The 13798-nt window shown below is 44.0% G+C and overlaps 1 protein-coding gene across 1 annotated transcript in view; it reads left to right on the top strand.

The window, feature by feature from the left end:
- ACAN (aggrecan) overlaps positions 1 to 13798 on the top strand; it is a 94625-nt gene that overhangs the window by 50797 nt on the left and 30030 nt on the right. Inside the window, exons 3-8 of the mRNA XM_043980520.1 lie at positions 1947 to 2330; positions 3818 to 3992; positions 5621 to 5748; positions 6967 to 7260; positions 10702 to 11157; positions 12768 to 12942. Coding sequence (XP_043836455.1) covers positions 1947 to 2330; positions 3818 to 3992; positions 5621 to 5748; positions 6967 to 7260; positions 10702 to 11157; positions 12768 to 12942 — 1612 coding nt within the window. The remainder of the gene's footprint in view (positions 1 to 1946; positions 2331 to 3817; positions 3993 to 5620; positions 5749 to 6966; positions 7261 to 10701; positions 11158 to 12767; positions 12943 to 13798) is intronic.

The following is a 13798-nucleotide window of genomic DNA, read 5'->3' as shown; positions in this document are numbered from 1 at the left end:
GGTTTGTTTGTTTTAACTCTAAGAGCCTATGATACCATCATAAAGCCCCATTGGATTATCCAACATCCAGGCAAAACTTCAACTACTCAGAGTAAATCAGTGTCATAAACCCTTTCCTTGAGATTAGGAGGGAACTTTGATCACTTTCTGGACTTTGCAGTTGTCTTCTGTTCTTTCATCAGAACATAAGAAATGTTATTCACAGTCAGAGGAGCAGTGTTCCTTCACCAACCAAGGCACTAGGGTCCACCCATCTCAAGCAACTTGCCATGTGTCCCATCACCATATTTGTACCACCTCTCCCTCCCTCCTTCCACATCTTATTCTTGTTCTGGCATCACTATGTGGGGACCAATTTTTAATTGGGGAGTGTTAGCTAAGCAGCTTGCCACAACACTGGGGCAAGGAAGGAGACCGGCAGCCTCCCTCAAAACAGAACGGGATTTATTTTAACAAGAACGAACTTAAAAAAAAAAACCCACACACAAACAAGATCAGTAGGATCAAGGGAAAGGAAATAAAATGGGAAAGGGAAATTATCCAACCTGAGAAAATACCACCGCCCAGGAATCAGCTGAGAATACGCAGCAGAACGCCTGTCGCCTTCCAGCTTCCACCTAGAATGCCCAATTCCCCTCCCCCAATCCCAGAAAACCCCATACCGCCCCAGCCAATGGGATGGCCACTCTGACAGTCACATGACTGCCCTCGCTAGGCTTCCAATCATTATAATTTTGCCAGACCCATGTAGGCATCAGCGAGTGGTGATGACATGAGGTGCCAGCGCCATGGCAACGGCTACAACCAGTGGATGGAGCACCGTGCAGTTTGCGGAGCCCCAGGCCAGTGCGCGCGGAGGCATAAAAACCTCAATTAACAATTAATTCTTGGGCAGCTAGGTGGTACAGTGGATAGAGCACTGGCCCTGGAATCAGGAGTACCTGAGTTCAAATCCGGCTTCAGACATTTATCACTTACTAGCTGTGTGACCCTGGGCAAGTCACTTAACCCCAATTGCCTCACTAAAAACAACAACAACAAAACAATGAATTTTTTACAACTACTTATATCAAAACTACCATAGTACTGCTGGAGAGGGCATGAAAATCTACTACCCTCTGATTCCACTCACAATCCCTGACTAAGTAAGCCAAAACTCCCCTCCTTTGTTACCACTCCCCTATTTGTGTTTTATCCCCCTACTAGAAGGCAGGATCTCTGAGGGCAGGGACTCTCTCACTATTGTATTTCTATCCCCAGCATCTAGTACAATGTCTACCACATAGTAAGCATTTAATAAATGCTAGCTGATTGATTGGTGTCTCAATTAGCAGTTAGTATTCATGCCTTTTGCCTCAAAAAGTTAGGAATAATTCCACTATTCATTGTTCAAAATGTTATTTATCTGCCAACTACCTTCTATAAGCAGTAAGGGATATTTCTAGTGTCCTAGGATTTGTTGAATAAGTCTGTGTTCATCTTATTGACAATATTTATGATTCTGTGGTCTTTGATTTGATTTTCTCTCAGTCTTTGTCTTTCCAAGGCAAAGAGCCCTATCTCCTAGTCTTTGATCTCCGGTGTCTCTGATATTTACATTTTCCTTCTCTGGATCTTTTTAAACCCCATAATGCTATTCTGAAGGCTCACTGACCAGAACTCCCCAGTGCCTCATTTTCTCACGAATCATTATTACAGGGAATTTTAAAAGGATGCCTCTCAGTTCAGTTGTAGAGCTGATGCAAAGGGCAATAAATAGAATAATCTATTGGGCAACAAGAACACACCAAGTTTTTGCCCTAGACTCAAAGGCATTACCCCATTGGTGAATCTGAGGGGGGAAGCTCCTTCTAATTTAGAGTAACACACTCCTTAAATGTTCTGAACTTGTCAGTTTGTTCCTAAGGTGCTAATGACCTGTCTTTCTCCCATTCTCCCTCTTCTAGACCATGGTAACTCACTGAGTGTGAGCATCCCAGAGCCTTCTCCCCTTCGTGTCCTCCTGGGGAACTCTCTTACCATCCCTTGCTATTTCATTGATCCTGTGCACCCTGTGACAACAGCCCCTTCCACACCCCCACTCTCTCCCCGGATCAAGTGGAGCCGCCTCTCAAAGGAGAAGGAGGTGGTCCTTTTGGTAGCCACTGAGGGTCGTGTGCGGGTCAACAGTGCCTACCAAGACAAAATCTCATTGCCCAACTACCCTGCCATCCCCAGTGATGCTACCCTGGAGATCAACAACCTTCACTCCAACGACTCAGGCATCTACCGTTGTGAGGTGATGCATGGCATCGAGGACAGTCAGGCTACTCTGGAAGTCATTGTGAAAGGTGAGGGACCCATGCCTCCTCCCCATGGAAACCCTCTATCCTAACTGAGGTATATTAAATAGGAACTAAAGTTGGAGTCAGGGGGGACCTGAATTCAAATCCTGCCTCAAAAACATATTAGCCATGTGACCCTGAACGAGTCACTTAATCTCCTTGTACAACAATTTCTTCATATGTTTGAAACATGAGAGGATTGAACTTTAAGGCCTCTAAGATCCTTTCTAGCTCTAAACCTATGATTCTATGGCCCACCTACAATCCTAGAATTATTCCAAGATACTTTCTTTTTTCTCCCCATTTACTTCCCTGGGTATTCAAGACCTGTCCTTCTTTGCCCAAAGGAAGCAATTTTATCCTCTGAAGTAACAATAATAATATCTCGTGTTTTATACTTGTAAAAGTACATTTATATCCTTTTTCTTGCTTATTCCTCAGAAAATACCATGAAACATTACCATTTTACAGATGAAGAGACTAAGATCTAGTGGCTTAGCTAGGGTTACATAGCAGGTTATAGCATGTTAGCAAGATAGTAGCAGAGTTGTGATTAGAATAGTCTCCTAATTCTTTGTCAGGGCAACTAGGTTGCACAGTGGATAAAGTGCAGGCCCTGGAGTCAGGAAAACTCCTCTTCCTGAGTTCAAATCTGGCCTCAGACACTTACTAGGATGTGTGACCCTAGGTAAGTCACTTAACCCTGTTTGCCTCAGTTTCCTCATCTGTAAAATGAGCTGGAGAGGGAAATGGCAAACCATTTCAGTATCTTTGCCAAGAAAACCCCAAATGGGGACACAGAAGAAAATCTCAAATGGGGACACAACTGAACGACAATAACAGTTCTTTGTTTAGCACTCTTTCTACTATGTAGTGCTGCCCCACCCCGGGGATAACCCCAGAAGCCACTGTAAGTGACTAAAGTCATATTACCTGTCTATTTTATTTATGAACTCAAAGAGAACATAAGATTTTTATTGGGTAACAAAGCTTCTGGTACTACGATATACCAAGCTTCAGGGTCACCAGGCTTTGCCCAAAAGAAGACAAGAAGACAGGAAGTTCTAACTAGGGTATAAGACCAATTCTATGTCTTTCTCAAAAGATAATCCCAGTTGAAGATCCATAGAACAGAGAACCTGGGATTCCTGAGCTTCAGTTTTAAAATTACATGTATTTTCAAACCCATATTTCAATATAATTAGTTTCCTTTGAAGTTCTATGTATCTTATTTTATGCATTTAAAAACATTCTGAGATGGGGTCCACTGGCTTCACCAGGCTACCCAAGGGAATCATGATGCAAAAAGAAGCAAAGAATCCCCATCTTAGAATCTAAAAATAAAGAGAAATCTCCTGGAGCCGTTTTTATTTCTCTAAGAGACTTTGAGAGTCCTTTTCCCCAGAACAAAGAGGTAGCCTCCAAACATGATGAGAGCCAGGCATCGGAGATTCAGGCTGACATGCTCATGTGTGTGCGCGTGTGTTTTCCAGGCATCGTGTTCCATTATAGGGCGATCTCTACTCGCTACACTCTGGATTTTCTGGATGCACAGAAGGCTTGCATACAGAATAGTGCTGTCATCGCCACACCTGAGCAGCTGCAGGCTGCCTATGACGATGGTTTCCACCAGTGTGATGCTGGCTGGCTGGCTGACCAAACCGTCAGGTAGGCTTTTCACTGCAGGATCAAAATGAGGTCATAGAGAAGAAGAGGAGAGAGGGCATAGATTTAGGGACTGGGAAATGGGGATAGAAGAGAAAGTTGGGAGAACACCTTGTCTAGCACAGTGCTGAGGGCATTGTACATATTTAATAAGTATATTATACTAGAGAGAAGGCATTTCTTGGAATTTGGAAGGCCTGGGTTTACATTCTGCCACTGATATACTCTAGATGTGGGACAGGAGCAGACATTTAACCTTTCTGTGCCTCAACTAATCCTCTACAGGAATCAGCTAGAGTTGAGTTATAACTGCAGAGTTATAATGATAGCTGCAGGTTATTGATCTACATTGGTGGAAGACATTTCCATACCAAAAATACCCTACACAGGTGGAATCATAGGTCCAGACCCTCCTTAAAAAAAAACAACCCAACTATTATTTTATCTTAGAGATGCTAGATTCAAGTACTGTTCTTAGTGAGCATTTAGTAAATTCAAATAAAATTTCTCAAACACCCCGAGAGTGAATACTGCTGCATTAGCAGCAATACATAGCAATAAAGAGTGGTAAGAGGCAGTATTCTGACCCTAGAGGAGCTCACAGTCCAGTTGGAACAAAGCAGACAGAGAAGGCAAGAAGACCAGATAGTAAGAGCTAATATTTCTATAGTGCTTTCAGGTGTGCAAAGCACTTATCTCATTTTATCATCACAACACCTCTGTGAGGTAGGTACTATTATTATCCCCATTTTTCAGATGAGGGAACTGAGGCTCACCGAGGTCTAGTTATTTTCCCAGAGCCAAATAACTAATAAGTGTCTGAGGAAGAATTTGAGCTTGAATCTTCCTGGCTTCAAGGTCTAACACTTTGGTCACCGTCACCTAACTGCCTCCCAAATACTTTTTTTTGTTTTTGTTTTTTTTGTTTTGTTTTTGCGGGGCAATGGGGGTTAAGTGACTTGCCCAGGGTCACATAGCTAGTAAGTGTCAAGTGTCTGAGGCTGGATTTGAACTCAGGTACTCCTGAATCCAGGGCCAGTGCTTTATCCACTGTGCCACCTAGCTACCCCCCAAATACTTTTAAAAAAAATACAAATATTAAAAAATAGTTGAATAAACAGGTAAACTATTATACCAGAGTTGTCAAATATGCAGCCCTCGGGCCACATGCAATCCACAAGACTGCTGAATGTGGCCTGAACCAGATTAAAGTATAATTGGGAAATATTTTTAAATAAATAAAAATTCAATAAGACATAAATAATATTCCATTTTAAAACTATGTAGGGGGCAGCTAGGTGGCTCAGTGGATAAAGCACCAGCCCTGGATTCAGGAAGACCTGAGTTCAAGTCTGACCTCAGACCCTTGACATTTACTAGCTGTGTGACCCTGGGCAAGTCACCTAACCCTCATTGCCCTGCAAAACAAAACAAAAACAAACAAAAACTATGTGGCCCACAAGGATCCTTCTGTATAGGTTAGTGCCCCCCATTTTTGTTTGACCCCACTGAACTGCAGATCTGCAGCTACATTGATACATGTACATATATTCCCAGGCAGGGTCTTTCCAGCCTGTAGCTGATCCCCCTCTCATCCTGTCTTCTACACCCTCTCACTCTGTTTCTGTTAGGTACCCTATCCACAGCCCCCGGGAGGGTTGCTATGGAGACAAGGATGAATTCCCTGGAGTGAGGACCTATGGTATTCGAGATACCAATGAGACCTATGATGTATACTGCTTTGCAGAGGACATGGAAGGTAAGTGTGTCTGAGGACCAGGGCCATTGCCTATCAGAGAAAGATCCATTTGTTCCACAAAATAGACGGGCATTTACCCAGGGGTCTATGGGGTAATCTATCCTGTTCTGTTTTTCTAGCAAGGTATGAAATAAGCAGCATAGCCGGCTCTCCCTTAATACTTTGCCTAGTGCCCTCCCACCCAGAGAATTCACCCCTCCTGCTTTGTGGTCATAATATATGTTCCTGAACCAGAATTTCCTCCTGTCCCAGTAAATGCTCCCAACTCCATCTCAGAAGAGCTAACTCCCCATTTTCATGCTTATACTCAGGTAGTAACACTTCCTCAGCCTGGGCCTTACTTAAGCAATATAAATTACTTTAAGGTCTATGACCTTGGCATGAATTGGAATGGGGACAAGGAAGTTTGGGAATAACTGCATAATTCTCAGGCTTGGCTGGGAAAATGTGGTAAGCTATGGTTCTAACTGAAGTAGACATGCATTCCCTTCACTAGCCAATTCCTACCCTTTTGGGAGGGTACTCCTGCAAACTCCAATCCAGGTACCCAGTACTTTCACATCCGTCCTCTTGCCTTAGAGAAAAGAACTGATAAACTTGTTTATACTGGGGTGGCAGGCATTGCATGAACAGCATCTTATTTGGAAGAGACCTCAGAGGTCATTGGGTTCATCCTTTATTTACTATACTTGACTCCCAGGATAATTTCTACTTTAAAAGGAGCTCAGGAATTCATTTCCAGGCATGGGAATTCATGTACTAGAAAGAGGCTAGCAGAAGAGATATATTTAGGCAGCAGAGCCTTCCTGTTACCCTTCATATCACACCTACTCTGCCCACAGATACAGCCAGCTTTGCTTTCAACCAGCACTTTGTCATTTTAGCTACTCTTTCTTTGACTTTCTCTGTTTTCTTGATGTTGGCCTAACCAAAGGACTGGAGATCAGGAGCCTCAAATCTGTGGGAGCTGGCTCTTTGGGTTGCTGGCCAAGGTTTGAGTCTTTCAAAGACCTACTAAAATGAGGGCCTAGGAATGTGAGTAATGGATAAAGAGGAGTCTGAAATTCTTAGCACCTGGAGAAAAAAAAAATGTGGCTTTAGGAGAATTGGGGGGGGGCCTAGAAAATTGAGACTTTGGGCACCTAGAGAACCAGGGATTTTGGCAAGGTCATATCAGAGAGGGGGACATGCTCACATTAGTTGACATGTGCTTTCTAGGAGAAGTCTTTTATTCTACATCCCCGGACAAATTCACCTTTGATGAGGCAGCAGATGAGTGTCGGCGCCTGGGAGCCCGGCTGGCAACCACAGGGCAGCTGTACCTAGCCTGGCAGAGTGGAATGGACATGTGCAGTGCTGGCTGGCTGGCTGACCGCAGTGTCCGATACCCCATCTCCAAGGCGCGCCCCAATTGCGGAGGCAACCTCCTAGGGGTAAGGACTGTGTACCGGCATGCCAATCAGACGGGCTACCCAGATCCCTCATCCCGCTACGATGCCATCTGCTACACAGGTAGGTTTCTTGCAATTTCAGGGTTTGGGGTGGGGGACAAAACAAATACTTCCTGGGGAGAAGGAAAAGAAGTGGTATAGGCTTAGCACACGAATCAAATAAATGCGCATACCTTCAGTTCCCCTCACTACACACCAGTCTACTTCACACTGGGGAGGAAATCAGTAGACACAAGTATTAATTTCTCTTCTGCCACTAATTTGTGGAATTAATTTGGACAAATCACTGGTCCTCTCTGATCCTCAGTTTCCTCATATGTAAAATGATAGAGCTGACCTAGAAGATCTCTAAGATCATTTCCAGCTGTACCATCTCCCCTTAGATACATCCTTCTTATAGGAGGATGGAATCAGGAGTAAGCTCAGCTGGTAGCATCTAGACAGGTAAACCTACCTACCTACCAGGAAACTAGGAGCCGCACTAGATAGAGAACCAGGTCAGGAGTCAGGAAGATCTGAGTTCAAATTTGGCCTCAGACACTTAATAACTGTGTGACCCTGGGCAAGTCACTTCACCCAGTTTGCCTCAGTTTCTTCATTTGTAAAATGAGCTGGAAAAGGAAATAGCAAACCACTCCAGGATCTCTGCTAAGACAACCCCAAATAGGGTCACAAAGTGTCCCAGAAGCCTGAAGAGACTGAACAAGTCAATTGAATTGAATTGAACTGAAAGGCTGTAGTCAGATCCAATCTAAACCATAGTGACAATACAAAGGACAGAGAGACTCAGGACCAAGCAAAGCTGCAGCTTCATGGCTCCCAGCCTTGAATGCTCTCTCCCCTACAATCACTGACCTTTCACCACTAAATACAAGACTGCTTGATCCAAGACACACAAACCTTTTTGCCCTTATCTGCCTCTCTTAAATTCCCCAGAAAAACCAACCCACTCGACACCCCACAGCCCTGACTCTGTAGTGGGCACCTCCGGACAATCTTCTGTGGGCAGAGAAAGGTGCACCTATCCTGTTTTTCACCTCTGCATGCCATGGGGCCCGATCATTCTTACTCTAGTGACGAGGGGTGGTTGTCTCCCCACGCTCCAATTCGAAACAGAACAAGAAAGGGAGAGGTGTTGCAGCTCTACCATGTCAACGCTGAGGGGCAGTGCAGACCAGCAAGGGGGAAGTGTCTTCAGTTTAACCAATTCAGAGAGGTAGCCAACAAAAGTTCAGAACCAGACCTAATTAACTACTGAGTCCCCTGTTGCTAGAGGAATACCCTGAATGAAAAAAAAAAAAACCCAGATTTTCTTTAGAGAGCTAGGGATGGAACATTCTAACCTTAGCCGTGGGACTAAGCCTGGTTTCCAGAAAAATGAATAATGTTCTTCTAAAACTAAAGGCCACTAAATTCAAGAGACCCAGCTATGCTCATCGTTGTAAAACAATCCTATCACCTGTGAATGGTACCCAATCTCTGCCTTCCTGATCCCAACCAGTGGAGGATACATACTCTAGAAAGCACCCAACCTTATATAAAGATTTCTCTTACACATCCATGTCACAGGAGATCACAGATTTACATGGCTCTTTACATGCATTAGGTCCTTTGAACCTCACAAAAACCATAGGAGGTAGGTCCTATAGGGTTTTTATTCCCATTTTACAGATGAGGAAACTGAGGTTCAGAATGGTTAAATGATTTGCTTAGAATCACATAGCTAGGAAATGCCAAAGGTGGAATTTGAGCCTTCCAATGCCAAGTCTAGCATTCTATCTATTCTACCATACCACTATATCCTCCAGAAAATTTTAGCCCCTCCCCCCCCCTCTCTCTTTCTCTCTCTCTGGCAGGGCAATGAGGGTTAAGTGATTTGCCCAGGGTCACACAGCTAGTGTCAAGTGTCTGAGGTCAGATTTGAACTCAGGTCCTCCTGAATAAAGGGCTGGTACTTTATCTACTGTACCACCTAGCTGCCCCTAGCCTATATCTCATAGCCTTGACTATAGGCCCCTATGTCCTATGATCCTAGTATCAAAGGAGAAACCCTCCATGCAGTGGTAACCAAGAGCAAAAAGAGAGTGTAGCCAAGATTACACAGTTCCCAAGGGTATTTCAGCATTTGCTCCATGACCCACAACGTAGCTCAAATTTGGGATTTGGGGTGCCAGTTAGGGACAGTAAGAGTTCATCGTTGAATTTTATCTATACCTTGTTTCAAGTGGAAAGATCACCAGACAGGGAGATGAAAGACCCGAGTTCTAACTGCAGTTCTGTAGCTTTGTGACCGTGGGCATCATTATTATTAGCATTTTAATTAATATTAGTAATAGGGGATAGTAACTATATGCACCAAGGGGTTGACTGATTTTCCTAGGGTGACAAGGCCCATTGGTTTCAGAGGCAAGATTTAAACTCCAGGCTTTTGGACTCCAGGACCAGCTTTCTATATGACACAATGGCTGCCTCACTAATAATAGTAATATTTAATTTGAAGTCACTTTTACATATATTATCTCATTTGATCCTTAAAAATTACCTCATATATTTGGGGTTCAGAGTTCTTGTCCCCTTTTTTTATAAATGAGGAAACTAAGGCACAGAAGAGTTAAATGATCCACCAAAGATTACGATGCTAGTTAGTGGCAGAGCATTGGTTCCAACTGATAATCTCCTTAAAATAAGGATTCTTAACCATTCTTGTGTCATCAACCTCTTCTGGAGAAGTTTATGGATTTTATTTCAGAATCATGTATAGAATAAGATTCATGGTATTACAAAGGCAATCAAAAGTTAGTGAAAATAGTAAAAATAAAGCTATTCCCATCCAGGTCCATGAACCCCCTGATGGTCCAGAATCCCCAGATTAAGAACACCTATCTAGTGCCCTTTGAACTGTGTCACTGTGCCTCTTAATCTCTCCAAGCCTTTGTCCATATATGTAGAAATAAAAGGAATAGATTAAGTGATATCTAATGGTCCTTCCAGTTGCAACGTTTTTATTTTAGTCCTATCCATTGAGGCATTGGAAATACCTACTTTATTGATTTCTTGTCATCTTCTATGGATAAATGTATTTCAGTGAGATGTCAATGAATGTAAAAACCATAAAATGCCACATAAATAAGAGGAAATGAGCGGTCTTCCAAAGTTCTGATATCCTAAGAATTTTCCAGCAGAGATAATCTGTCTCTGAGCAGCATGCCATACATGACCCAGCAGATGCCACTTGTATGCAAATGTGGGGCTATCATATGGTGTCTTCACTCACTCCACTAGCACATAAATGGCACTGCCCAAACATTAAAACCAACATCTAAGAGATAAATGCCAGGTACAATGCGGATTGTTGATAATTCCAGATATGGGGCCCACTCAACCTGTCCCCGTGTCCACCTTGGATGAGCCAGATGAGACTGGCAAAGGAAGGGGGAGATGAGGGAGACTTTGAACAGACCCACTTCCCTGATTTTCCATTGGCCTTTGCTTTCTACCCTAGGAGGGGACTTTATTGAGATCATACCAGAAAATTTTACAGAGGATGTGAGCAGTGAAGGGGAGATCACTGTTCAGACGGTCACTCAGCCTGATGTGGAACTGCAGCTGCCCCAAAATGTCACCAAGCAGGAGTCCCGAGGAAGCATCATCACCTCAGAGAATGTCATCACTCCTACTGGGCTTGAGGCTGAGGAGGCCTTCACTTGGACACTGGGTGGCACAGGCTTCCCAGAAATGGAAAATGAAACTGACAAGGCCACCAGACCATGGGGCTTCCTTCCAGAGGTCACTGCCCCTTCCCACCATGCTCTTTTCCCCAGTGAAGTCACAGAGGGGGTTGCCACTGCCACCCCTGAGCTGGAACCAGCCATAGCTTTCACAGGAGAGGACTTGATTGCACCAGTGACAGTTGTTCCAGGTGTTGCTGCTGTCCCTGAGCGACCGCTCTCACCAACAGGTAAGTCACCAGGCAATTCACAGTGCTATGCACAATATAATGTACAATGGAAAGAACATGGGACTGGGAGGTAGGAGACCCAAGTTCCTGCCCTGTCTATTCCCTGGTCAAATCACAACTTCTCAGAGCTGCAGTCACTCCAGATGTAAGAGGAGGCAGTCAGACTAAAAGTGCTTTTAGCTAAACTTCTAGGGATTCAAAAATGCCTATAGAAGCAGAACGTCACGCTTTTCTTCAGTCTTCTCTTAGCAACCTCAGGCTCACGATCTGTGGGACACAACTGCCTGTCTCCCAGTGCCAGATCCCCAACTAGAGTTGGGTAGTTGGTCTTCAGTCATTCAGTCAGCCAGGAAATGTTTATTAAGCACCTACTATGTGTCAGGCACTGTGATAAGCATCCTTTGCCCCTGGATGACATATTTAAAGGGTACTCATAGCACTTTCCCATGAGTGCTTCCTCCCTTCTCCATCTCACTCTCATCCAACCAGCTCCCTTCTGCCAACCCCAGTTTCATGAGAGTTTCCTCAACAATTGGACTTTCAGTAGTGTGGCAACTTCAGTTGTCTGGATCTTGCTTTCTCCCCACCCAGGCTGCATCCTAGGTGAGGCCCACTCCCCAATCTCCCTTCTTCCTCTACCACTTGAATATTGCTCTTTAAATCTCTATTCACTCCCAAACTTTTCTCTATTGGACAAAATTTCTAATTTGGGGGTGTCAGTCTCTAAATCTTAGCTCAATAAAAGTTTACAGACTGACTGATTGATTGAAAACCAGTTCCCCTTCCCTAGTTAAGGGTCTAGAGGTGGGAGATAAGCAAGATTTGCCATTATTAGATATCCTTACATAGCCACACCTCCTCCAAATCATTTATACTAACTTGATTGTAGTTTTGAGGGAACTTAGAGAGTTTTTGGATAGTCTGCTAGTATCAGGCTTCCAAGAAAGCCTAGAAATACCTCCCAGTGCACTGGATAGCCATCACAAGGCCTGGCACCAACAGATGGACTATGATTATTTATTTAGAATCAACTTTCAATGTCCCTATAAACAGGTTCTACATTAAGAGAATTAGGCCCAGTCCTTTTAGGTCAAGATTTAAGAAGGTCAATACCGCTGTGGAAGCATCAGCAAAGACTATATGCTACTAGGCAGATAAAAATAGTGGATCGATGAATCTGGCAATAAAGAATTGATATTCAAATATTCAAAAACTCAAGAGGGATAAATTATCTCATTGACTTAAGAGTTCTCTCCAGTGATTGAGATTATAACCCCTCCATGTCTGCCCATTCTAAGGGATTCTTTCCCATGTCCCCCCATAAATATACCACAGGAAACCCACCCAATGTGCTGGAGGCCTTTCTCACTTCTACTGACACAGGGAATCTACCAGTGGAGTACTGGTTACCTACCCATAAGGAGGCAAGACACGATAATAAAACTGATTTGGGATGTTGGGGCTTTGGAGTAGAAGTGGGAAGTATGCTTTCAGCATAGCCAGGCTGACTGAAGAGAAGCCTCAGTCTACATCCCTACCACCACCACCTTCCCCCACCCAAGCTGAGGCCGAGGCTGACTTTTCCTGTTTTTTCTTCTCTTTCTCCCAAGGAGTTGTGTTCCACTACCGTCCAGGTTCCACCAGATACTCTCTCACCTATGAAGAGGCCCAACAAGCCTGCAGGGCCACGGGAGCTGTCATTGCTACACCTGAACAGTTACAGGCATCCTATGAGGCCGGCTACGAGCAATGTGACGCTGGCTGGCTGCAGGACCAGACAGTCAGGTGAGCCCCAGAGGCAGGGCCTCCCTTTTCCCCTTAGCTTTTCAGATAGAAGTCACAGAATCTCCAAGCTAGAAAGACCCTCCAAGATCTAGGCCAACCTATATCTGAGCAGGAGTCCTCAGGCAAGTCATGAGACCTCTCTGACCTTCAGTTTCCTCATCTATTAAAATGTGGCCGTTGGATTAAGTGCCCTCTGTGGTCCCTTCTGGTTCTGGAGCTATGGTCTTACGATCAGGAATCCTGGAATGTGTCACTTCACTTCTCAAGGACAAATGTAAAATGAGGGGGTTGAATTAAATGACCTCTCTGTTCTCTTGCATCTCCATGCCAGTGCCCCTATGATCTCTACAGCATCTGGAAAAAGTGGTCCTCTGACACTCTACTTGAACAGTTTGTTCTAGGGCAGCCCATTCCTGGGGGTAGCTCTACCAATGAAACACTCCTAGGCCCTTTTCCAGCCATGGTGATCTCCGTTCTTGGTACAGCTGAATTTGGCCAAAGGAAATGAGTTCAAGAGACATTGTTACAGCCTCTTAGGAGTCCAGGGTTGGGATTCAAGTTATAGCTATTGATTTCTCTCCACAGCCAAGAGGGAAAAAAAAAAACAGAGGACAATCAGGACAAAAATGGAAAATGGGTTTTTCTTTAATATAAGGTTTTCACCCAGTCTTCACAATTTATTTCTCCAAAAGTACTGAGTAGATGGGGAGAAGTTATTTCCTTTCCTACTGCTTTTTCTCTGGATAACTGCCCTGGTCATTCTTAATCCTTTCCTGCTCAGTTGGTGATTTTGATTCCCAATCAATAATTACCAATAATCAGGGGTCATCTATGAAGCCACCAAACCCATCCTCAC

This window comes from Dromiciops gliroides, chromosome 2 (assembly GCF_019393635.1).
Source record: "Dromiciops gliroides isolate mDroGli1 chromosome 2, mDroGli1.pri, whole genome shotgun sequence".
In the NCBI taxonomy this organism is placed as follows: domain Eukaryota; kingdom Metazoa; phylum Chordata; class Mammalia; order Microbiotheria; family Microbiotheriidae; genus Dromiciops; species Dromiciops gliroides.
This window is presented reverse-complemented; position numbering and strand designations above follow the sequence as displayed.